The sequence below is a fragment of the Mus caroli genome, unplaced genomic scaffold (genome assembly GCF_978045245.1).
Source record: "Mus caroli unplaced genomic scaffold, Mus_caroli_1 scaffold_20, whole genome shotgun sequence".
NCBI classification, from domain to species: Eukaryota; Metazoa; Chordata; class Mammalia; order Rodentia; family Muridae; genus Mus; species Mus caroli.
In genome coordinates, this window is record NW_028227275.1 from 53,532,076 (window position 1) to 53,557,713 (window position 25,638).

The 25,638-nt window shown below is 38.5% G+C and overlaps 1 protein-coding gene across 1 annotated transcript; it reads left to right on the forward strand.

The window, feature by feature from the left end:
- On the forward strand, positions 1–25,638 carry LOC147000182 (solute carrier family 22 member 19-like). Its single transcript, XM_085833845.1, is given in 11 exon segments — positions 1–609; positions 8,357–8,460; positions 13,355–13,509; positions 13,608–13,776; positions 14,331–14,454; positions 16,251–16,366; positions 17,991–18,153; positions 18,155–18,206; positions 20,211–20,319; positions 22,494–22,697; positions 23,312–25,638. Coding segments are annotated over 11 exon segments (1,659 nt in total). The 5' UTR covers positions 1–207; the 3' UTR covers positions 23,373–25,638.

Consider the following 25,638-nt stretch of genomic DNA (forward strand, 5'->3'; position numbering starts at 1 on the left):
ATGTAAGATAGTAGTCCCTCCCTAGTGCTAACAACACTACAGATTGCAGTTCTATGACTTTGTTGTGAAGTAAGGAAGGGAATATTTTTAAAACCTCAAGATCAATTCTACTTGATTGTTAATGTGAAACCGAACTTTGTTTAAAAGTTTATGCTTCCCTACGTATAAACATTTTTGCTTCCCATTAGAGACAGTCATTCAGCCTCAATGGCCTTTCAGGATCTTCTGAATCTAGTTGGAAGCAATGGGAGATTCCAGATCCTTCAGATGGCTTTCCTTCTTATCTGCAATGTCTTCATGATACCTCAGGTAATTTTGGAAAACTTCACTGCAGCTAATCTTGGTCATCGCTGCTGGGTTCATACTATTGACAATGACACCAACTCTAACAATAACAGTGGTATATTGAGCCAAGATGACCTCCTGAGGATCTCCATCCCACTGGATTCCAACCTGAAGCCAGAGAAGTGTCATCGCTTTGTTCAACCACAGTGGCATCTTCTACATTTTAATGGATCCTTTTCCAATATGACAGAACCAGATACAGAGCCCTGTATGGATGGCTGGGTGTATGACCGAAGGACTTTTCTCTCTACCACTGTTACTGAGGTAAGTGGCTTGAATCATAATAACCCCTCAGTAAATTCATTACAATAGTTAGCCATAGCACAAATAGTGTATATACTTTGAAATTACTCATTGCTTTATTAAATACAAGAGTCATATTCAATTATTCAAATAACTTCATATATAAATAAAGATTTACTTTTCCAATTATTTCATTCAAGAGATGACCTCAGATTAAATCACAGTTCAGAAATTTGACAACAGGACCATTCATCAAAATAGCAAAAGTATATCCCACCCAAAGGACCTACCTTCTTCTAAGCTAAGGCCATAGAAGTTGCTTTACAATATTAGGCATGACTTTCTTCTCTGAAACAGGCTTCAAATCCAATCAGAAATGATTGGTATTCCTTTAACAGTTATATCATTAATGCATCAATGACCAATTGTCATGCAGGTTGATAATGTAGTAATAAGAGGTAAGTATTGAGTAAGAAAACTGTTATCTTTTCTTGACCCACAATCTATATAGTAATAACATCTGCCACTATTTAAAAAAATGCCAATGAGGAGAACATTTCTAGGTTGGTTTAGCAGTGTTCTCTATGTCCTGCAAAAAAAAAAAAAATGTGTAGTATCTTCTGCAGTAGGGTCTTAAGATTTAGTTACAGTAGGTAACTAAGCTCAATGGTAATAACCTGTGTTTTGAAGATCTATGGGGATTCCCTGAACAAATACTTCTTACCAAGAAATCTATTGCATATGCCTGCCAATAGGATTTCTGCTTAACATCCCAGGTCCTTCCAGGTCATCCAGGTCCCCAAGGAGCAGCATTGGCCTCCTAGGTATTATACCTTCCTTCAAATTCCTTTATAAAATTATAGTTCCAAGTTAGCTTACTCAATGCTGAATTTCCATAAGGCTTTATGTAAATCTTTCAGAGAGGTGCTGGAGTAAGAGATTGAAAGGATAAAATGAAAGAAGGTATGTTTATTAGGTTTTTATTGCTTTACAGAGACACCATGACCATGGCAAGTCTTATAAAGGAAAATGTTTAGTTAGGGCTGGCTTAGAATTCAAAGGTTTAGTCCATTATCATTACTTTAGAAAACATGGAGGCATTCAGAAGAGAATGGAGGTAGAGAAGGAGCTGAGCATTCTACATATTCATCCACTGGCAGCAGAAGGGTACTGTGTAAAACACTGGGCATAACTTCAACATAGAAAACCTCAAAGTTTGCCCCCAGGATGAAACCGTTTTTCCAACAAGGCCACGCCTTCTTAAAAAATGTCACACTTTCTAATGATGACACTCCCTATGGGCATTGAAACATAGGAAACTTTGAAATCATACCTATTAAAACAACCACATTCCACTCCTTGTCTTCTTAGGCTTGTAGCCATAGCATAATGAAAAATGTATTTATTTCAACTTAAAATGTACCCACAGTCTTAACAACGTTTAAAAATACAAAATTCAAAGTCTCTTCTGAGTCTCATCCAATCCCCTAGTTGTAATCCCCTATAAATTAAAATCAAAACTCAGATCACATATTTCCAACATATAATGGCACAGGATATAGATTACTTTTTCCAAAACAAAGGAGGGGATCATAGTGAAAAAATATTGGATCCAAGCAAGACCAAAAACCAGCTGGGCAAACTCCAAACCCTACATCTGATATTAAAAAAATGCTCTTCAAATCTCCAAGGTTTTCATCTTTGCTGACTACAACACACCTCTTTCTCTTGGGCTGGTACCACTCCCTATTAGCAGATTTCTTCAGCAAGTATCACATGTTTCTGACTTTTCTAACCTCATAGTGTTTCCAAGACATTCCCGACTTTACCTACACAGTTTCACATAACAACCTTCCACAGCTCACACTGTGGCCTCTCTGGCCTCCATATTGAGACACCATGTCACACATTTGGACTTAGCAGCTTTCTTTAGTTCAGGATGAAATTTTCCATAAACCCTTTCTTCTACCCTTGACTCTAAAGCCAAAACTATGTAGCTGAACCTGTCAAGTTTTTCTGATTCCTGGGGCTATAATCTGGTTCACTTATTCAATCACATCTTCACCAGCTTTTTATTTTCTATCATTTCTTCACTGCTTAAAATTGGTTGTTTTGTAAATTGTTGACCAAAAATTAATAGATTTACATGCCTCTGACTCCTGAGTGCTGGGATTAAAGAGTGTACCACCATGTCTTGACCTAAACTGATGTTTAATTCCATTTTGCAAGATGGAAGCTTAGCTGGGTGGAATCTTGGCCTGAGGTCATCATTCCCTTTATTTCACTTAATATCATCAATCTGTTTATCTCCTTAAACATAGTATTTAGCTCCATTTCACTTCCTCCTTGAGCCATACATTTTGCACTTTTCCTATATCAGCTTGTTCCTTTGCAATGAAAAGCTCCTCAACTAAAAATAATAATAGTAAAAAAGCTCTTCTTAAAATGAACACTAGTAATTACACAACAAAGCCTATACTAGGCTGTTTGGAGCTTTTCTTTACCAATGCAATTAATCAAAATCACTTCATATTATCCTTCAGCAGACTCTTTAGACAAGGGCAAAAACCAGCCACATTCTTCATCAAAATATGATGAACAGTCTCTAGACCACATAATAACGTTCTTCTCCTCTGAAGCCACTTGAGGCACACCCCCACAGTTCAAATCACCCTCAGTACCATTTGCTTCCACCTTCCTACTAGTATGGCCAACTAAGCACTGTTTAAGTGTTCCACTACTTTTCTAATCCTGCTGGGGAGCAGCCCTGACAATGGCCAAGTACCATAAATGACGTAAGTAGTTGACAAGGGAGGAGTGAATAAGGATATGAGAAAATTTTGCATACAGGCTGACTAACAGGTGGAATGCTTTCTTGTTTATACAGAACTCGGTAGACAGGAATAGACTCGTGTAGTTCCAAAATATAGATCATATCATTTTTGTCCCCAGACATTCATTTTAAAATTCTCTTGCTCATAATAAGCTTGATCATCATTGATCAACAGTGACAGAAAAGAATTATCTTTTAAAATCATTTCTCTTCATCAATCCTATAACCCAATATTGAAGAATCTTATGATTTCAAGGGCACTAGACAGAAAGAAAACCTCAGAGCCTGCCTAGGAAGATTGTTATGTCCTGATCATTATAGTATTAATTCTTAATGGAGAGTGTATAAAAAGAAAAGGCTTTTAATCAGGTCAGCTGCCATCTTCTCTAGTTCAACAAATCTTGTTTATTTTGTTCTGATTACCTTGTTCCTGAGTAAGTATAGAGTATATATGTACCAAGAATATCTTGTTGTCAGAGCCTCATAAGATCTGTGGAAACATTATTTAGAGTCAGAACTTCCAGGGTGTAAATAAGACTTTCAAGTAAGTAAGATACAGATTTCTCTCAAAATAGGGAAGGAAAATGTACTGGTTGGTTTTTTGTATCAACTTGACACAGTCTGGAATTATCACAGAGAAAGGAGCTTCACTTGGGGAAGTGCCTCCATGAGATCCAACTGTGGGGAATTTTGTCAATTAGTGATCAAGACGGAGAGGGCCCCTTGTGGGTAGTACCATCTCTGAGCTGGTAGTCTTGGGTTCTATAAGAAAGCAAGCTGAGCAAGCCAGGGGAAGCAAGCCAGAAAGTAACATTCCTCCATGGCCTCTATATCAGCTGCTGCTTCTTGATTTTCTTGAGTTTCAGTCCTGACTTCCTTTGGTGATGAACAGCAATATGGAAGTGTAAACTGAATAAACCCTTCCCTCCCAAACTTGATTCTTGGTCATGTTGTTTGTGCAGGAATAGAAATCCTTACAAAGACAGGTAATATGCCCAGGACTTTTCTTGGGAAAGCTTAGAAGCACTTTTCCTGGGAGAAGGTTCAAGGGATTCATAAGAAATTTTCCATCAACTCAATATCCCAAATTGTACAACCCACCTTCTCAAAGGAAAAGGTAAGAAGGATACGGGAGATGATATGTGTGGGAGGTCCGGGAGGAGAGGGGGTGGTTATTGATGTGTAACATGAATGAATGAATGAATGAATAAATAAATGAATAAGATATAAAACCTCTAAGCAACACGTTGAAATCATGACAGAAACTGGAAGACTGCACAATAGTGATTGCATCACTTGGTTCACGTTTGTTGGATCTTTCTCAGGCATCGGTACTGGCTTTGGGCCTATCACTGTACTCCATAGATATGGTTGTGCCATAATCCAAAGTTCCAAAACACACATCCCTGCAAATAAAATCATAGTCAGGGCTCTCAAAAGTCACCCTAGTCTCTGGGACCAACTTCTGTCTTAGTTAGGCTTTTATTGTGGTGAAGACATCATGACCATAGCAATTCTAATAAGAGAAAGTTCTGTGTGGCTGACTTACAATTCAGAGGTTCAGTCCATTATCATCATGGTGGGAAACATGATGGCATGTAGGTGGGTATGGTGCTGGAGGAGGAACTGAGAGTTGTACATTTTGACCTGCATGCAGCAGATTACTGTGTTCCACATTGGGCATAGCTTGAGCTTAGAAGATGTCAAACCCTGGCCCCCACAGTGAAAGACCTCATCAACAAGGCCAAACCTACTCAAACACTGTCACACATCCCAATGGTGCTACTTCCTATGAGCAAGACTTTGGAACACATGAGTCAATAGAGACATTACCTACTTAAATCACCACAGAGAGAAGTAGTATGACTATATTTTAGATTATATTTTTTAATAATAATCAAAAGAATTTGAATGAGGGTGAATCATCCTTATAGGTTTCCTCACAGAAACAGGGATAATTTACCCCAAGGCAGCACAAGATGAAGCCAATGAAAATCCCAGCATGGATTGGAACAGAGCTTGGGAGGCCCCATTTCTAGCTGAGAATTTACTAGGGGTTGATGGTGGCTAGGGGAGGGACTATCATGTTACTTTAGAAGTATGACCAATACTAAGTTGCCTAGGCCCCAGTGCACACATAGGTAACATTCACCAAACAATAGAACATGAAAAAAAGAACAAGAGGTTTGGAGAAAGGTGTTCTCCAGCCTCTTAAGGGAAGTTGTGGAACACAAAAAGGATGGATATTATCATTGTGCAGTGTTGACATGCAAAAAATTTCAGAGAATAAATAGTAATAAGAAGAATATTTAAAAGAATGAGTTGTTGTGTGTCAAGTTAGTTTAGGTAAAGTGTTCATTTGTTGTGACAGGTCATCATTATTTTGATGGCAAACCAAAAATACCTAGATGGTTGTACATGCCATTGTGATAGCTAGAAATGTAGGTTCATGAGAGAATGTATCTGTAGCACTGTGAGGTACAAGATTCACAACTGAGCAATGCACAAAAATGAAAACAAACTCTCAGTAATTCATATACTTTTATAAACTGGAACGTGAGTAATTTCTAGTACTCTCCACCTGCATATAGGGTCTAAGTCCTAGTCTGAGGATTGCCAAAAGTATTTAAGTAAATAAATAAAATAAAAACAGTAATCAGGCTGTATCTGAAATCTGCCCTAAGGAAAGACTTTGAGGAAACTGTGCAATGAGATATAAAATCCAATAATAGTAATAATAATAATAATAATAATAATAATAATGTTTTAGTCAGTGTTTCTATTCCTGCACAACCATCATGACCAAGAAGCAAGTTGGGGAGGAAAGGGTTTATTCGGCTTACACTTCCATACTGCTGTTCATCACCAAAGGAAGTCAGGACTGGAACTCAAGCAGGTCAGAAAGCAGGAGCTGATGCAGAGGCCATGGAGGGATGTTCTTTACTGGCTTGCCTCCCCTGGCTTGCTCAGCCTACTCTCTTATAGAACCCAAGACTACTAGCCCAGGGATGGTCCCACCCACAAGGGGCCTTTCCCCCTTGATCACTAATTGAGAAAATGCCTTACAGTTGGATCTCATGGAGGCATTTCCTCAACTGATACTCCTTTCTCTGTGATAACTTCAGCTGTGTCAAGTTGACACAAAAATAGCCAGTCCAATTGACCCCTTGTCAACTTGACACACAAACACATCACACTAGTAAACCTCAACCCTTACATTCTTATTCATCCCCAAGATCTAAATAACTTTAAAAGTCCCACAGTCTTTACATATTCTTAAAATTTCAATCTCTTTAAAATATCCATCTCTTTTAAAATCCAAAGTCTTTTTACAATTAAAAGTCTCTTAACTGTGGGCTCCACTAAAACAGTTTCTTCCTTCAAGAGGGAAAATATCACGGCACAGTCACAATCAAAGCAAAAATCAATCTCCAACCGTCCAACGTCTGGGATCCAACTCACGATCTTCTGGGCTCCTCCAAGGGCTTGGGTCACTTCTCCAGCCATGCCCTTTGTAGAACACTTGTCGTCCTCTGGGCTCCAGATGCCTGTACTCCACTGCTGCTGCTGCTCTTGGTGGTCATCTCGTGGTACTGCCATCTCCAAAACACTGCATGACCCCTTCAGTCCTGGGCCTTCAATTACAACTGGGGCTGCACCTTCACCAATGGCCTTCCATGGCCTCTCACAGTGCCGAGCCTTAGCTGCTGTGTGACCCCTTCATGCCTTCAAAACCAGTACCACCTGGGTGACCCTTACACATTACCAAGTCCCACTGCAGAAGGAGTACAACCTTGCCTATCTCTGGAACACAGCCTCTTTGTGCTTTCAGAAAACACTTCCCAGAAGATGTCACCTCAACGATGCTGGTCTCTTCTTAATCACCGCTAATTTCTTAGCTCCAGCTAACCAGCATCAATAGTCCCAGTAATGCAAAGTTTTTGCTTTAGTAGTTCTGGTATCTTGTTAATCACAGCTGATTCTTCAGCCCCAGCTAACCAGAACTACAAAATCTTCACAATAAAAACAGCAATGGCCCTGAAGAGAGTCTTTAATTTTCCCCCTGAAATTTCACAAACCAGGCCTCCATCTTCTGCACTGTTCTCAGCATTATCTTCCAAGCTCCTACACAACATCTGACAGAGCTCTTAACAACAAATGGATCTTCAAGCCCAAAGTTCCAAAGTCCTTCCACAGTCCTCCACAAAACATGGTCAGGTTGTCACAGGAGTACCCCACTCTGCTGGTACCAATTTGTTTTAGTCAGTGTTTCTATTCCTGCACAACCATCATGACCAAGAAGCAAGTTGGGGAGGAAAGGGTTTATTCGGCTTACACTTCCATACTGCTGTTCATCACCAAAGGAAATCAGGACTGGAACTCAAGCAGGTCAGAAAGCAGGAGCTAATGCAGAGGCCAAGGAGGGATGTTCTTTACTGGCTTGCCTCCCCTGGCTTGCTCAGCCTACTCTCTTATAGAACCCAAGACTACTAGCCCAGGGATGGTCCCACCCACAAGGGGCCTTTCCCCCTTGATCACTAATTGAGAAAATGCCTTACAGTTGGATCTCATGGAGGCATTTCCTCAACTGAAGCTCCTTTCTCTGTGATAACTCCAGCTGTGTCAAGTTGACACAAAAATAGCCAGTACAAATAATAATAATAATAATAATAATAATAATAATAATAATAATAATAATAATAAATCATGCAATGGTCAGAATATATGAGCATCTCTTGGCATAGGTTACAAATATAACCTACAATTTTATAGGAAGATTCCTCAAAAAAGGTTTGTTTAAGCTGTGACTGAATGGAAAAAGTTGGATAAGAATGAAAAGGAAGCTGGAGAGGAAGATGGGGCTGGCACAGTGAAACTGGAAGCTCATATTGAATAAATTGAACAGATTTCACTGCCACGCTGATTTTCTTTCAGTGGAACCTGGTGTGTGGATCTCAGGAGCTGAATTCAGTGGCAAAATTTATATTCTTAATTGGCATGTTGGCAGGAACTCTTGTAGGTGGACATTTATCAGACAAGTGAGTATCTATTCTTTACAGTGTTCTCTACATATCAATGTTTTCAACAGCTACAAGTTATGTGTCATAGGTAGGGTATTTATTGCTGAGTAGAGACACCATAACCATGTCAACTCTTACAAAGGGAAGCATTTAATTGGGGCTGGCTTACAGCTCAGAGGTTTAGACCATTATCATCATAGCAGAAACTATGGTTCCATGAAGGCTGACATGGTGCTTATGAGGTAATTGAGATTTCTACATCTGACCCCAGAGGCAGGAAAAGAGACATCACCTATGGCTGTCTTTAGTTACTGAAACCTCAAAGCCAACCACACAGTGATAGACCCAGTTTACCCTGTGAACTTCCTCTAGTAACATGTATTCCAAGAAAGACAAATATAAGAGTGCAACTTCCTATAGGTCAATGAGGGGCATTTTCATTCAAAAGAACATACTCCACTCACTGTCTCCCATAGCCTTGTAGTAATATCATAATACAAAATGCGTTTTGTCTAACTCAAAAGGTCCCCATACTCAATCATAGTATTAGCAATATTTAAAGTTCCAAAGTTCAAAGTCTCTTCTGAGACTTACACAATACCTTATCTGCAATCTCCTATACAATCAAAATGAAAAAGCAGATCACACAGTCTAAAATATAATATAACATAATATAATAATACATTATCATTCCAAACTTGACGCAAGGGAGCTTATGACGTTAAATACTACACTAAGGTGACCACACTTCAAATTCTGCAACTCCTTGTCTGATATCAATGATCTTCAGATCTCCAACACATTTGAGTTTTGTTGGCTGCAACACATTTCTTTTTTGTGGGTTATTTCACTCTACTAGCAGCCCTTTTGACAGGTAATCTACAATTCTGGCATCTCCAACATCTTGAGGTGTCTAAGGAAATCAAGACTTCACCTTCACAACTTCACAAGATGGCTTCCCTAGGCCTCCATGCAGGGATTCCCCTAACATATGCCTGGAATCAGCAGCTTTATGTAGTTGTGGAGGGAGATTTCATAACCCCTTTGTTAAACTTTTTGACTCCAAAGCTAGAGCCACATGGCCAAAGCTAACAAGGTGGGCTGCTTCACAGGGCTGGAACATGCCCCTCTCATTTAAATATATTTTTACAAGCTTTACTTTTTCAGTTGCTTCCTTCAATGACTAAGCTTGGTTGTCTTGGAACCTGTTCTTTATTCCAGGCTGTTCTCAAACTCAAGATAGACCTGCCCCTCCCTCTCAGACATAAATGGAGTTTGCCGAATACCAGGCCCTAAGATTTACTTAATTCTTTTTCACATGTTTGAAGCTTATCTGGGTAGTATCTTTCCATAAAGTTGCCATACCCTTTACTCCATTTGAGACCAATCTTTCTTAGAACTATTTTCCTGGTGGTCTTTTCCTCCACACATTGCACATGTTTTTGATTTTCCTTACCAGATGGCCCCTTTTCATTGTAGATCTGCATAAGACTGGCCTATAGAAACCAAGCAACACAGTCAATACTAGGCTGTCTGAAAATCTCCTCTGCCATAACTCTTCCATATTTCTTCATTTTAGTCTCAGGCCAATTGTTTAGACAAGGGCAGAAAGCAGCCACATTCTTCACCAAAATATCACTACGATGGTCATTGGGTCACATACTAGTAGTCTTCTCCCCTGAAACCTCTTGAGATGGACTCCAGCCATTCAAATCACAATCAGCCCCTCTGTCTTCAATGCTGTAATTAATATGGGCCATTAAGCCTCCAAACCTAGAGCATTACAGTACTTTCCTAATCCAAAGTCCCAAAATGTGCAATAAGAAACACAATTAATCCTGTCACAGCAAAGCCCAATTCCTGTTAACTATGTCTTAGGGGTTCTATTAATTGGAAAATATACAATGACCAAGACAACTCTTTTAAATAAAGCATTTAATTGGAGAAAGCTTACAGTTCAGAGGTTAAGTCCATTATCTTGGCAGGAAGCATGTAAGCATACAGACAGACATGCTGCAGGAGAAGTAGCTGAGAATTCTACATCTGGATCCACAGAGAGCCACAAGACAGAGTCATTGAGTCTGGCTTGAGCTTTTAAAATCTCAAAGCCCATCAAAGACACACTTCCCCAACAAAACCATGCCTACTCCAACCACAAAAGTAAAGGAAACATCAGAAGATAAAAAGAGCTCTCATGATCATGGATAGGTGGAATTAACATAGTAAAAGCAGACATTTTCCCAAAATCCATCTACATATTCAATGCAATTCCCATCAACACCCCACTATAATTCTTTACAGACATTGAAAGAACAATATTCAACTCCATATACAAACAAAAATCCAGGATAGCTAAAAACAATCCTATATACTGAAGGAACTTCTGGAGGTATCACCATCACCAATTTCAAACTGCATTAATAAAAACAGCATGGTATTGGAATAAAAAACAGACAGTTTGATCCATAGAATCAAATTAAAAACACATGCATAAATGCACATACCTACGGGTACCTTAATTTTTTAATATTGAAACCAGAAATATACAAAGGAAAAAGTAAAGCACCTTCAACATATGGTGCTGGTACAACTGGATATTGGCATGTAGAATTGTAAGAATAGATCGATATCTATCACACTATACAAAACTCAAGCCTAAGTGGATCAAAGACCTTACCATAAACCAGATTCAATGAAAATGATGGAGGAGAAAGTGAGGAATAGTCAAGAAAACACCTGAAGAGAACACCAATAATTCAGGCACTAAGATAAACAATTAACAAATGGGACAAAGGACGTCATCAAAAGCAAAACCATAGTTTACAGAATGGGATAGGATTTTCAGCAATGCCACCTCTAACAGATAGCTGATATCCAAAATATATAAAGAACTCAAGAGTCTAGACATCAACAAAACAAATAACCCAACCAAAATTATGTAGTACAGACCTAACAAGAAAATTCTCAAAACAGGAATCTCTAATGGATGAGAAGCACTTAAAGGAATGTTCAGTATCCTTAGTCATCATTGAAATGCAAGTCAAAATAACTCTGAGATTCCATCTTACACCCAGCAAAATGGCTAACATCAAAAAGTCAAGGGGAAGCACATGCAGGCACATGCAGGGGCACATTGCTGGTGAGTGCACATTTGGACTACCACTTTGAGAATCTATTTGGAAATTTCTCAGAAAGTTGGAAATATTTCTAGTTCAAGAACCATCTATAACACGCTTGGGCATATACTGAAAAGATGCTCCACTGTACCACGAGGACACTTGCTCAATTATATTCACAGTAGTTTATTTATAACCCCCCAAAACTGGGAACAAACTAGATGCCCATCATCTAAAGAATGAATAAAGAAAAGTGGTATATTTACACAATGGAATATTACTTAGTTATCAAAAACAATGAAATCCTGTAATTTACAGGAAAATGGATGGAATAATCCTGAGTGAGGTAATCCAGACCCAAGAGACAAACATGATATATACTGACTTATAAGTGGATATTAACTGTAAAGTATAAGTAGCCATGCTGCAATCAGCAGACCCAAAGAAGTCAAGTAACAAGGAAGTTCCAGGGTAGGAATGCTTGAATTTCACTGAGTCTGGGAAATAGAATAGTATCTTGGGTGGATTGAGGGAGGGAACTGGATAAGATGTGGGGGGAGTTGGAGGGAGCACGCAAGATCTAGTTGGGGGAGGATAGAGAAAATACTGGTACAGTGAACTGGAATTAGTGAGAGGGCATCTTTGGGAAGAGCTAGAAACCTAGAGCAATGGGAACTCCCAACAAACTCTGAAGGTGACCCTAGCTAAATCTCCTAGCAATGATTGAAATGGAACCTGAATCGGCCATCTCCAGTAACCAGAAAAGTTTTCTGATGAAGAGATTGGGAACCAACCCAGACACAAAATCTTCTACCCACAATTGGTCATTCCTACAAGAGGTTCAGGGGTAAGGATGGGACAGAAATTGAGGAAAAGGATAACTAATGACTGAAAAAGCATGAGACCCATGAGAGAGAGCCCTTCCCTTACACAATTAATGGTATTCTACTACACTTGTAAACAGGTAGGTGCCTAGCATAACTGTCATATGAGATGCTTACCCAGCAATCGATGGGAAGAGATACAGGTACAGAACCAAACATTAGGTAGAGCTTGAGGAATCTTTAGGAAGAGACAAAGTATTGAAAGATCCAGAGAATTCAAGGACAACACAAGAAAATATACAGAATCAATGAACCTGTTCCCAGAGGGACCCACAGAAACTGAACCACCAAGAGCACATGAATAAGATGGATGGAGGCCGTTTGCACATATTTAGTAGTTGTGCAGTTTGGTCTTCATTTGGGACTCCTAACAGCAGGAGCAGGTCTGTCTCTGACACTGTTGCCTGCCTTTGGTCAATTTCTCCTAACTGGGCCACCATGCCTAGCCACAATTTGAAAAGATGCACCTAGACCTACAGCAACTTGGAGGATCCCTCCTTTCTAAGGAGAAAGGAAAGACAGGAGTGTAAGGGAGAGAGAAAGGGAGAGTGAAGGATTGGGAAGAGAGGAGAAATGGGAAGCTAAAAATCAGAATGTAAAATTAATTAATTAATAATTAAATTTAAAATATAGTCAATGAATATTGTGTTTCTCAAATCATGCATTTGATACTAGTAATCACTAACACAGACGGACCCTTCTACTAAGGTTCTAAAGTCTGTGTACTGTTTTTGACATAGAACTAACACCCTACTAGATGTGGAGGATTCCAAAAAGGTGTTAAAGACAAGAGGGCAGAACATGGTTTAAAAATATGAGAAGAATTAAACATGGAGATGAGACAAAGTACTTCCTGTTTGTTGTTTTTAACAACTGCACTTTTTCGCTGATGGAATCATTGTCTTTCCTCAGGTTTGGGAGGAAGTTACTTTTCAGATGTGCTTTGTTGCAAATGGCCATCACTGGGACCTGTACAGCCTTGGCTCCCACCTTCTTCTTCTACTGTTTACTTCGCTTCCTGACAGGGCTTTGTATCATACCCATACGCACAAATAGTGTTTTGCTCAGTAAGTCAAAGCTTTTGATAGACATTGCCCACAATTTCACTTGATGAAGATGTCCTTCCCTTCTTTGTTAGCACTCAAGAGTCTTTCTTTTTCTTCAGTGTTAGAATGGACAAGCCCTAAAACCCAAGCCTTGGTGACCACACTGTTAATGACTTCTCATAATTTTGGAGGCCTTATCCTGGCAGGTCTGGCATTTGCATTTCGAAACTGGCACCACCTTCAGCTGGCAATATCTGTGCCAATATTTGTCTTGCTTATACCCACAAGGTATGAGCTTTTGTTCCTCCTCTGTGTTTTGAAATTGTGGGGTGACCTTATCTGTGGAATCAGGGCAAGAGAATGCATTTGTCACAGTCTCTATAAGTTAATATGTTTATCATTTAGGTAATGTCTCAAGAACATTTCCATGGCATCTTTGTTTCTCTGGATAATATAATTAGTGAACAAAATTCATTCATGAATTATTAATTTAGGGAAGGATACATGATAAGTGAAATTTCCCTACAGTCTAATAAGGAACTTGGCAGTTGTCTGCAGAAATGTCCCAGAAATTCTAGTTCTATAGCCACCATTAAAATACATGTCTATGTGAAGGGGAAAGACCAATGTGGTTCCCAGTCTGCATTCCAGACATTCATATACATTGTATTGCTGAATCATTTTCATTTTTCATAGGCAGTGTATCTCATGATACAAGATTGAAATTTTTTTCTTATGACTGAATTACTGATATGGATTAGATTAAAAATAAAACTATGAAAGAATGAATTTAGTGTAGAAAATTACCCCTTGATAATTTATGTCCACATCTTCTTGAGCAGGTGGCTGGCAGAGTCAGCTCGGTGGCTGATTGTAACCAACAAACCCCAGAAGGCCTTACAGGAACTTAGAAAAGTTGCATGCAAGAATGGAATAAAGAATTCTGAAGATGTCCTAACCATGGAGGTGAGCATGATGACAGCTGTTTGTGACACAAAAGAAAGATACACAGTCTTGACATGCTTACGACTTAGTGCCCAAGATGAAATATCCTATCACTAACTCACTGCATTCAATTCTTTTATTCTAAGAGGACTTTGTAAAAACCCTTCTTTGATGATTTCTTTCACGTTAAAATATTTTATAATGACAGATGTGGTATACATAATGGATTGATTCTAAAATTTGATATATGTATAAAATATGTTCCTTCACTTGTACGCCTTTATTACATTACCACTCCTATTGATTCTCATAGTCTACGTATTTCTACCGTCTACTCCCCTAATCTCTCATTTTGTATCTTCCTTCTTGTACTTAATAGGTTTAATTAAAAGTTACTTACAGAAAAATGTAAAGGACTTATTTAAAACAACAAGGACAGCTTACACATAGGTATACTACTGAAGAAACTGTCCATCTCTCCCTCAGCACACATTATCTGCTTATATGTTGTCAGGTGTGTGTATAGCTTTGTAGGACTTGACAACTAACAATGGACACCGGAGTAGAGTGTCAAACACAGATTAAGGATGATGAATTCTTCTCTCAATATACCATATACTTTCAAAATTGTGTGTTGACTGTCATATCCTTAGGCAGGTCTCCAACAGCTGCTGAAACCTCAAGAGTACACTGTCCATGGCACGTCTATAAGATAGACTCATGCTGTTTTGTCACCTCTTCATCAGGATCTTACACTCTGCAATTCTCCTTTACCATCATTTTTGTGTGTGTGTACCCTTGAAAAGGATGATGATGTTTTCTCAGTTAGAGATGATCACTGGATAGTCACTTGTTCTCATTACTATGACCAGTTGTTTCTTCAGTGACTGTTACCCACTAAATACAAAATATGTTGTTTATTGAGGATGACATGAGGAATAACTTATAGCCATCAGCAAAAATGTTGGAAGCCTACTAACTTCTTTTGGTGTTCAGAAGATTCAAAATGAGACCTAGATGCTAAATATTAACCAACAGTATTTAATGTTTTCCTTGCTGTGTTTCACTATTTCATAGATCCAGTAACTTATTGGATATCAAATGCTTCCCTTTCAATATGGGAACATTTCTCTGTACCTTTGAGTACTAGAAGTACAATATCTAGTTTATTATATAAAAGCTTGATTTATGAGAAGAGAGGCATAGTGGGCATATGTTATTGATTTTCAAAGTAACAAAATATTTGACAGGGCACTGAAAACAAAGAGGCACTCCGTTCAATTTCTGATAAGTCTTGGTCTTTGGATTTTCAAGTGATATTACATATATATTTCCCCATACACGCATTATCAATGAGACCATGGAGATAAGTGGTATAAGGTTATGTCCCAAAGGTCATGTATTTGGGTGTCAAGTTGACAAGAAGTAGATCTATGATGATTAACATTGATTATCAATTCAATGGGATCAACAATCACCTAGGAGACAACTTGACAGCACATCTGTGAGGAGTTGTTAGTTTATTTTAGTCTCTGGGCATCCCTCTCTGGGATTATTATGATTCTATTAACTGAGGATGGAACATCCACCCTGACAGTAGACCTGTCAGACCTGGGCTTGGGTCTTACAATACAAAACAGAAACATAGCTCAGCATAGGCACTCATTACCCTATGTTTTTTACCATGTTCCGTTATGTCTCTTTTTTTCACTAGAGAGAACTAATATAGTGATCTGGTATTCTGTTATCTTTCAGTATGCAACAAAATGCTCATCATTTTGTGAGAATTAAGTAATTTCTTGATGTTATTTATAAAGGTTTTAAGAACCATCATGAAGGAAGAGCTTGCAATACCACAAACAAAACCTTCTCTACGTGACTTTTTCCACATGCCCAACTTGCGAAAGCGCCTTTGTCTCCTGTGCCTCTTGAGGTAGGCTTCACAGGGAATTCCCTACTTGTCTGTATGCACTTGAAAGGACATAAATTTCAAATAAATATTTCACAAGTATATATTTCTCAAAGGACATATACACATGTAAAGTTATAATATACCCCTCACATGGAGAAAGTCCATTTATGGCCATGGGAGGAACCAGCACAATTACAAATGAAAAAATTTGTTTTCTCCAAGGGAGACTCACTACAGAAACAACCTATGTCTACCTATGTCTACGTGTCGGCACCATTGCTAACAACAGATGGCCAATTCAAAACTAATTCAATGGCATCTTTGGCTATATTTTTTCATATTGTGTCAGCAACTTTTTTTTTTTTACTCATTTTTTATTTTCTTTATTTACATTTCAAATGTTATCCCCTTTCCTGATTTCCCCTCTAAAAACCACCTATCCCCTCCACTTTACCCCTGCTCACCAACACACCGACTCCCTCTTCCTGGTCCTGGCATTCCCCTACACTGGGACCCTTCACAGACCCAAGGGACTCTCCTCCTATTGATGACAAACTAGGCCATCCTCTGCTACATATGCAGCTGGAGCCATGAGTCCCATCATGTGTACTCTTTGGTTGGTGGTTTAGTCCCTGGAAGCTCTGGGGTTCATATTGTTGTTCTTCCTATGGGGCTACAAACCCCTTCAGCTCCTTGGGTCCTTATTCTAGCTCCTTCATTGTGGACCCTGTGCTCAGTCCAATGGTATGCTTTGAGCATCCACCTCAGTACCTGAGGGTTGGAAGATGGCTCAGTGGTTAAGCACACTGGTTTCTTCCTCAGAGGACCTGGGTTCAATTCCCAGCACCCACAGAGCAGCTCACAGTCATCTGTAAGTTCTAGGGTGTCCGAAACTTTTTTTAATCTCATAAGTACGTTGTTTATATATGCATTTTAGCTTCCAGTAGTGTGTTTTGATGGAATGCCCATGTCTATGAACAAGTGAGTCTCTACAAGTATATGTGTTTCTTGTTCTTTTCGAATTGGCTTTTTATTTCTCTGTTGTTTGTTTAGTCAAATTCTGACCAGCTTTTATTTCATCTTACCATAATTTATTATTGTTCCTTAGATGTCTGTTTTCTAATGAAAGAGAGAATATTAGAGATCCACATAATAAGGAATGTGGGGAAGAACTGGGAGAGGCTCAAGGAGGGTACATTTTAATCAATATATATTAAATGAAAAATGTCTATTTTAAATGAAAATGAACCTTTGGTAGTAAGAATGTAAAAGTAACATTATGAGAAAGAATTTAGGGGAAAATTTCATCCAAACACAATGTATGGAAGTCTGAATAATTACTAAAATATTTTTAATTAAAAAAATGTTAAAACATTCACTACAATCAAGTTAGAGAAAAAAAACTCTAAAAAATGATTTAATCTATCATGAATTCCATAAATTTTCTACCTGTCCTTAAAAATCCACAGGTAATGATACGTTAAGGATGCAATGATGTTATTAATTTCACTGAAGTAAATGCTCCAAAATATAGATAGGCTTCTATAGTTTCACAACTAAAATTGTCTTCTGGGAATAATCATATCCTTGACTTAAAACATGAATTTTAAGCATTTGATGTGAGTCACCTCTTTGCTTCTTACAGATTTCTACAAATATCACCTACTACGGGGATCAACATGAACCTCCAACACCTGAAAAGCAATGTCTTCCTAACTCAAAGTCTTATATCTGCAGTCTCGATCCCAACCATTGTTCTTGGAGGGTTTTTACTGAATTATATTGGCCGCAGAATAAGTCAACTATTGCCCTGTTTTGCTGTTTGGAATCTTCCTTCTGAGCATAGTGTCTGTGCCTGAAGGTAAGAAAACACCTTAACACAAAAGAAAAGTAATACCTAGTCCCTTTCCTTGGTATTTGTCAGGTTCTAATTTTTTTATATTTTTTATTAGTTTATTTTTCTAATTTACATTTCTAATGCTAACCCAAAAGTCCCCCATAGCCTCCCCCCCCCACTTTCCTATCCACCCACTCCCACTTTTTGGCCCTGGCGTTCCCCTGTACTGGGGCATATAAAGTTTGTAAGTCCAATGGGCCTCTCTTTCCAGTGATGGCCGACTAGGCCATCTTTTGATACATATGCATCTAGAGTCAAGAGCTCCGGGGTACTGGTTAGTTCATATTGTTGTTCTACCTATAGGGTTGCAGATCCCTTTAGCTCCTTGGGTACTTTCTCTAGCTCCTCCATTGGGAGCCCTGTGATCCATCCAATAGCTGACTATGAGCATCCACTTCTGTGTTTGCTAGGCCCTGGCAGAGTCTCACAAGAGACAGCTATATCTGGGTCCTTTCAGCAAAATCTTGTTAGTGTATGCAATGGTGTCAGCGTTTGGAAGTTGATTATGGGATGGATCCCCGGATATGGCAGTCTCTAGATGGTCCATCCTTTTGTCACAGCTCCAAACTTTGTCTCTGTAACACATTCCATGGGTGTTTTGTTTCCAATTCTAATAAGGGGCTAAGTGTCTACACTTTGGTCTTCATTCTTCCTGAGTTTCATGCATTTAGCAAATTGTATCTTATATCTTTGGTATCCTAAGTTTCTGGGCTAATATCCACTCATCAGTGAGTACATATTGTGTAAGTTCCTTTGTGATTGGGTTACCGCACTCAGGATGATGCCGTCCAAGTCCATCCATTTGCCTAGGAATTTCATAAATTCATTCTTTTTAATAGCTGAGTAGTAATTCATTGTGTAAATGTACCACATCTTCAGTATCCATTCCTCTGTTGGGCGGCATCTGTGCTCTTTCCAGCTTCTGGATATAATAGTCAGGTTCTAATTTTGAGAAAAGAAATACATCCAGAGAATTTTCTGTAACCAGATATTTAGAAAACCGTCTTCCACTCACATATTGAGAGAAAAGCCAAAAGCTAGTAAGTTTGGTTTAATTTTATGAAAGCCTAGTGTATGTATAAATGTAGTTTTGATTCTCTAGTCACCACATAAACAATCATAGCCTAGAGAGTTGTATCGAGACAATGAGGACCATTTGTACTGAAGTACAAACCAAGTTCAAGGAAGGAAAGATGGACTAGGCAGCAGCACTGTCATATTTAATGTTGTGGAGTTAAGTTGATGTGTACAAGTTATAAGGTCCCCAGGACATCCCCAAGTTTTCTAAATCCCAGGAAGATGTCAGCAAAAACTCTTTTTCTGTCTTTTCGCTAAGCATTTTCCAGCGCTTGAATCATTCATTAGCCTTTTCTCACTGAGTAGAAAATGCCTCTATAAAATGGCCAATGAGGTCCTCTAAGTACTTACTCTTAAGCCTTAAGACACTATTTCAAATCAAGCCAATCCCCTACTTGCACACATCTGTCTTTTCAGGATACGATTGCATCAAATTGCACAAAGAACATGCATGACAATTTCATGCATGCATACATAGAATATAATCTGGACCTGATTACCCTTCCACATTCTTATCTATTTCACATTCCTGAAAAATATTCCAATGAGTACACAGCCCTCAGTAGTTTCTTCCATGATAGTCCTACATTCTGTGTAAAAGACAATGAGATGATGGGTAGAAAAGGTGAAAGTCAGCAAGTGACTCTTAGACTCACCAAGCTCTCTACTTCTGAAGTGATGTCAGAGAATCTCAGTGTATGAATGCAGTGGCTCACTAGTATTAATCCTCTATAAACCAGTACATGCAAATAGGTCACCTTTCTAAAATTATTAGCCACCAAGTAAGTTTACCTCTGTGCAGTTTTTCATTTCTATATTCCCCACTTAGGAAATAGAAAATAATTTCCTTCACATCAGTGAAACCATTGTCTCTGATCTTCCTCTCCACAGAAATGCAGACTCTGCTTGTGGTTTTGATAACACTGGCAGGAGGAAGTTCTGCTATGATTCATAACAGTAATATTCTATATTCAAGTGAGCTGATGCCCACGGTGATCAGGTACAAGACTTAATCAACAGCAATCAATTGCAATGATAAATATGGCCAAAGTTTATTAGAAGTCTGCATTTTGCAAGATGCATTATTTCGAGCAGAGCCAGTTGTACACACTATATTAGAGAATATTTGGAATCACCCAAAACTTAAGTACCACAAGAAACTTAAGAAGAAAGGATTTCTGTTCTTTTAATTTTTATTTGGATTTTTATAACTTTTATATTGTTTTATCAATTTCATACTGTATTCACACTCAATCTTTATTATTCATGCCCCATTACTGTTGCTCGCCCAACTTTTTCCTCATCTACTGTCACATTTTTGTGTGCACATGTGTGTACATGTGTGTGTGTACGTGTGTGTGTGTGTGTGTGTGTGTGTGTGTGTGTGTGTGTGTGTGTGCATGTCCCTGCAGAGGTCATAAAGTGCATACAAGAAATAGCTGTCATTCTTACATTTTCAAAAATATTTTCCTTTTGCTAACCCACCTTTTTGCCACTACTCCCTATTCTAATAGCCACTTTTTCCTGCCAGTAGTCTCACTTGACATTTCCAGGTAGAGTGTACTTCAGGTTTTTCAATTTTCAACGTTAGAAATGTTATGACAACAACAATCTTTGCAATTAAAAAATACAATATGCATAAAATTAGACAAAGTAAATATATCTCAATGAACTTCTATAACGTTGAACTAACCATTCTGACGCTATAAAACTTCATATTTAATTTACACATACACTATCAAATACTCCATTTTTATTGTATTCTTTTATATATTATATCTCAAACACAGTTTCCCATCCCTCTACTCTTTCCAATCCTCTCTCACCATCTCTATTTTTCACCAGATTCACTCCTCCTCTGTTTCCCTTCCCAGAGATGTCAAACAAACATGAAAAAAAGGTTATAAGACTGGGCACAATCCTCATACCAAGGCTGGACAAGGCAAGTCAGTAGATGAGAAATAGTCCCCACTTCCATAGTTAAGGAGTCCCACAACAATACCCAGCTACACAACATAATATATATGCAGAGGACCTAGCTCAGAAGCATACAGATGCTGTGATTGCCATTTCATTCTCTATGATTCCCCTATTTATCCTGCTTACTTGACTTAGGGGGCTGTTCCTGTGTTATCATGATCGTTCTGTTTCCTGCATTCCTTCCCCAAATTCCTACTTCTAGGGGGTTCTGATGAATCCATCTAGATTTTGAGTGTGAGTGTGAGTCTATCTATCTCCTTCCATCAGTTTCTTTATTATAGCACTCTGATAAACATATGGGCTAAGGAGAAATCTATGGGTATAATATAATATCATTAGTAATCATTCTATGAAATTTTTCCCACTTGTATTTGAATCTGTAAAGGATTTCTTGGATATCCAGACTCTGGTTCCTAGCCATCTAGACAGGGTGAGGCAAGAGTTCCCTCCTAAGACAAGGACTTCAAATTTGATCAGTCATTGGTTGCCAGGCCCACAAGTTCTGTACTACAAGGACTCCAATACATCTTGGAGGCAGAACAGATTGATTGTATATCAAAGATTTTGTGGCTTAGTTGGGGTCCCAGTCCCACTGCTAGAAAACCTGCTTGGTTATAAGAAGTTGGCTGATTCAGGATGATTTTTTTTCTACTTCCATCTATTTGCCTGTAATTTTCATAATGTCATTTTTTCTAAGAGTTGAGTAATACTCAATCATGTACATGTACTAGAGCTTTTTCATTATCCATCCTTCAATTGAAGGACATCTATCTTATTCAAAGTTTGTGACTATTTTGAATAAAGCCACTTTAAACATACTTGAACAAATATCTTTCTCTTAGGAGGGATCATCTTTTAGATTCATGCCCAGGAATAGCAGGGTCTTAAGGTAGACCTATAACCAATTTTCTGACAAACTGCCATATTGGTTTTCATAATGGCTCTACAAATTTGCACTTCCACTAGCCATGAAGGAGAGTTCCCTTTGCTCCACATCCTCATTAGCATGAACTAGGACTTGTGATTTTTATCTAATCGATGATGACAGATGTGAGATGAAATATAAAAGTAGTTTTGATATTTATTTCCCTGATTGCTAAGGATGTTGAATATGATTAATGCAAGATGCTGAGTAGCAATGCCATGAGTTCATGTTTTCTAGATTCTTTTCTGAATTCTGGCTTATGTTCTAAGGGCAACAGCATTAGGAGTCATTGGAATTTCTGGTGGTGTGGGGGCAGCCCTGTCTCCCCTTATTATGATCCTCATGCAGTACTCTGACTCCCTGCCCTGGATCATCTATGGAGTCCTCTCCATCCTTGGTGGCCTTCTTCCCTTTATCCTTCCTGAAACCAAGAATCAGCCTCTGCCTGACTCCATCCAAGATGTAGAATGTGGGTGAGTAAAATCTCCACTGTCCCCTTGGAGGTATTCTGTACCAATGGTCTGTGATGTGGAATGTGAAATAACACTCCCATTATCTCTTTCCAAGCTGTCAGACAAGTAGGCTTTCGCCCATGTGGTCATTGTGTTTGGAACAGAAGTCTTCCCTGTATCCCCTCATAAATAAATTCAAATGACTTTGGACCTCTCTAGACATAAAAGACAATCTCTACTAGGATACACATAGAGATTTATTAATAAGTAGACAAAATCATATCTACTGCCTATTTTCCCTTCACGTGAAACACATGAAGTGTAGGAATTAATTTGGGGCATGTGTAACACATGTAAATATGTAGGACAAGGCCAAGAAGGACATTTGAAGGACATTCCTTCAAACCTCCTTGGAGAGGGCTATGACTACCAAGGTTGTAAGTGCCAAACCTGATTTGTAGAGGTTTCTGAAAAGGTTATTTCCCCAGATTTATTAGAATACTTTGATAAGATTGTGGATGTTCAAAATTCTGGTGAATGAAGGATGAGTTTGCTTTTACAAAAATGCCTTCATTCTCTCTGTACTTCTGGTTTTTTTAAAATAATGTTTATGGCACTTGTTTTATGCGTTGCAGGTGGAAAAGTTCAAAAAAAGAACAGGAGGAAGATGTCATCATTAAAGTGACTCGGTTTTAGGAAGTCTGAGAATTGGCCTCCAGTCAAACATCAAGATAAAAGAAAAATGTCATTCAGGAGTTATTCTAGGAATATTTGCCTCAACTCCAATCCACTGCATTTCCCATGAAATAAATAGAGTGAGAAAAAGTTACTGTCAATCATACCTGGTCCAGCCAAGGGTACAAAAGACAGACAAATTCGAAGAAGGACGTTGGGGCATTGTGTTTGTCAGAAAATGGAGTGTAGGGTGATGTGCTTTATAGTAATATGTACAATCATGCATATATGTGGGTGGAGGTGTATAGGTATGTGTGGATTGTGGTGGTGGTGGGGAATGGAATTCATAGTAAAAAATGCCTGCAACCTTCCCCTAAGTCTATGCTTGTCCCACTTCCAACAAGATGTGGTGGGTGGAAGGAAAGTCTGTGGCAAGCCAGTGAACTTCCTGGAGATGTCCCATCATTTTGCCTACATGTGATGGGTGTGTTCTGAAAAGGAAAAGACCACATGGATTTCCTCCCAGGATGGCTTCCTGCTGATAGGCCTTTCCATAATATATTTCTCATCTATCAGGCATGGCATAAAGAAAACCTCTCTGCCTATAGTTTCTTGGGCATCACCTACTCTAATGGGCAGATTTTTTTCAGAGTCAGTATGAAGATGTACTTTATGTAATGGTGTAATGGTGCTATTTAGACAAATAGATTATTCCATAATTCCAGGTAATGATTTTATAGAATTCCTGAATTGATTTAAGTAATCTTAGGCACCCTGTAGAATAAGAAATCTGAAAAAGAGTTCTGCAAACCTTAATGTATCAGAAGCACATGAATTGTACTAGGAAGAAAAATAGGCTTGGAACAATTCTAGTCTTAGAATTCACTCAAAGGTAGGTCAAGAAAATAAATGATGTCACAAATGGGAAAAATAGCTAATTGAAATTTACAAAGTGTTAAAAATGAGATATAACATATATGACCTGTTCCTTTGTGAAAACCTTGCTATGACATACATCTATTGCTTTGAACTTATAATGACAGTAGTGAAATGAAAAACAGATAATACATTTTCCTTGAACATATTGGTCTTTTATTTACTTTTACCTATTTACTTCACATCCAAGTCATTCCCACACAATCCTTCTCCCATTCCCCTTTGAATTTTTTTAGTGAATTTTTATCTCTCACTCTGCTTGTATTCCTCTCTGGATAAAGGAGTTAGCCTCTTCTGGTTCCATATCCCCGATGTATTGAGTCATAGCTAAGCTCACCCTCATTGATTCTGGAGTGCCTTCCTTTTGCCAGGTTTCTGTCTCCTCCTGGAGATTCGCCCACCACCTCACCCACTTCAGTTGCAGATTTCCATTCATCTTTGTGACCATTTGAACAACTCTCCTGTCCTTCCCCGCACCATATCTTAAATCCACAATTCCCCTTCCTAATCTCATACTCCAAGTTCCCTTCCTCCATCTGCCTCATATGACTATTTTATTCCCCCTTCTATGTGATATTCAAATTTCCTAGCTTGGGTCTTCCCTCTTGTTTAGCTTCTTTGGGTCTGCGGAGTGTAGCATGGTACTGGTATTTTATGGCTAATAATCACTTATAAGTGAGTACATACCATGCATGTTTTTTTCAGACAAGGGTAAGTCACTCCGGATGATATTATCAAGTTTCATCCATTTGCAAAACAAAAAAAAAATTCATGACAACTTTGATTTTAATAGCTGAATAGTATTCCATTGTGTAGATGTATCACAGTTTCTTAATCCATTCATCAGTAGAGGAACATCTAGATTGTTTCCAGTTTCTGGCCATTATGAATGAAGCTGATATAAATATAGTTGAGCAAGTGTCTTTGTTGGATGTTGGAGCATCTTTGGGGTATATACTCATCAGTGACTTAGCTGTGTCTTGAGGGAGAACTATTCCCAATTTTCTAAGAAAGCACCACATTGATCTCCATAGTGGTTGTACAAGTTTGCCCTCCTTCCATCAATAAAGAAGTGTTCTGCTTGCACCAAATCCTGACTAGCACAAGATATCTCTTGAGATTTTGACCTTAGCCATTCTGATGAGTGGAAGATGAAACCTCAGAGTTGTTTTAATTTGCATTTCCCTAATAACTTAGAACTTTGCACATTTTTAGGTGCTTCTTGACCACTGGAGAGACCCCGGTCGAGGATTCTCTGTTTAATTCTGTATCCCAGTTTTAACTGGGTTATTTGGGATATTGGTGTCTACTTCTATAAGTTAATAATAAATTTTGAATATTAGTCCTCTTA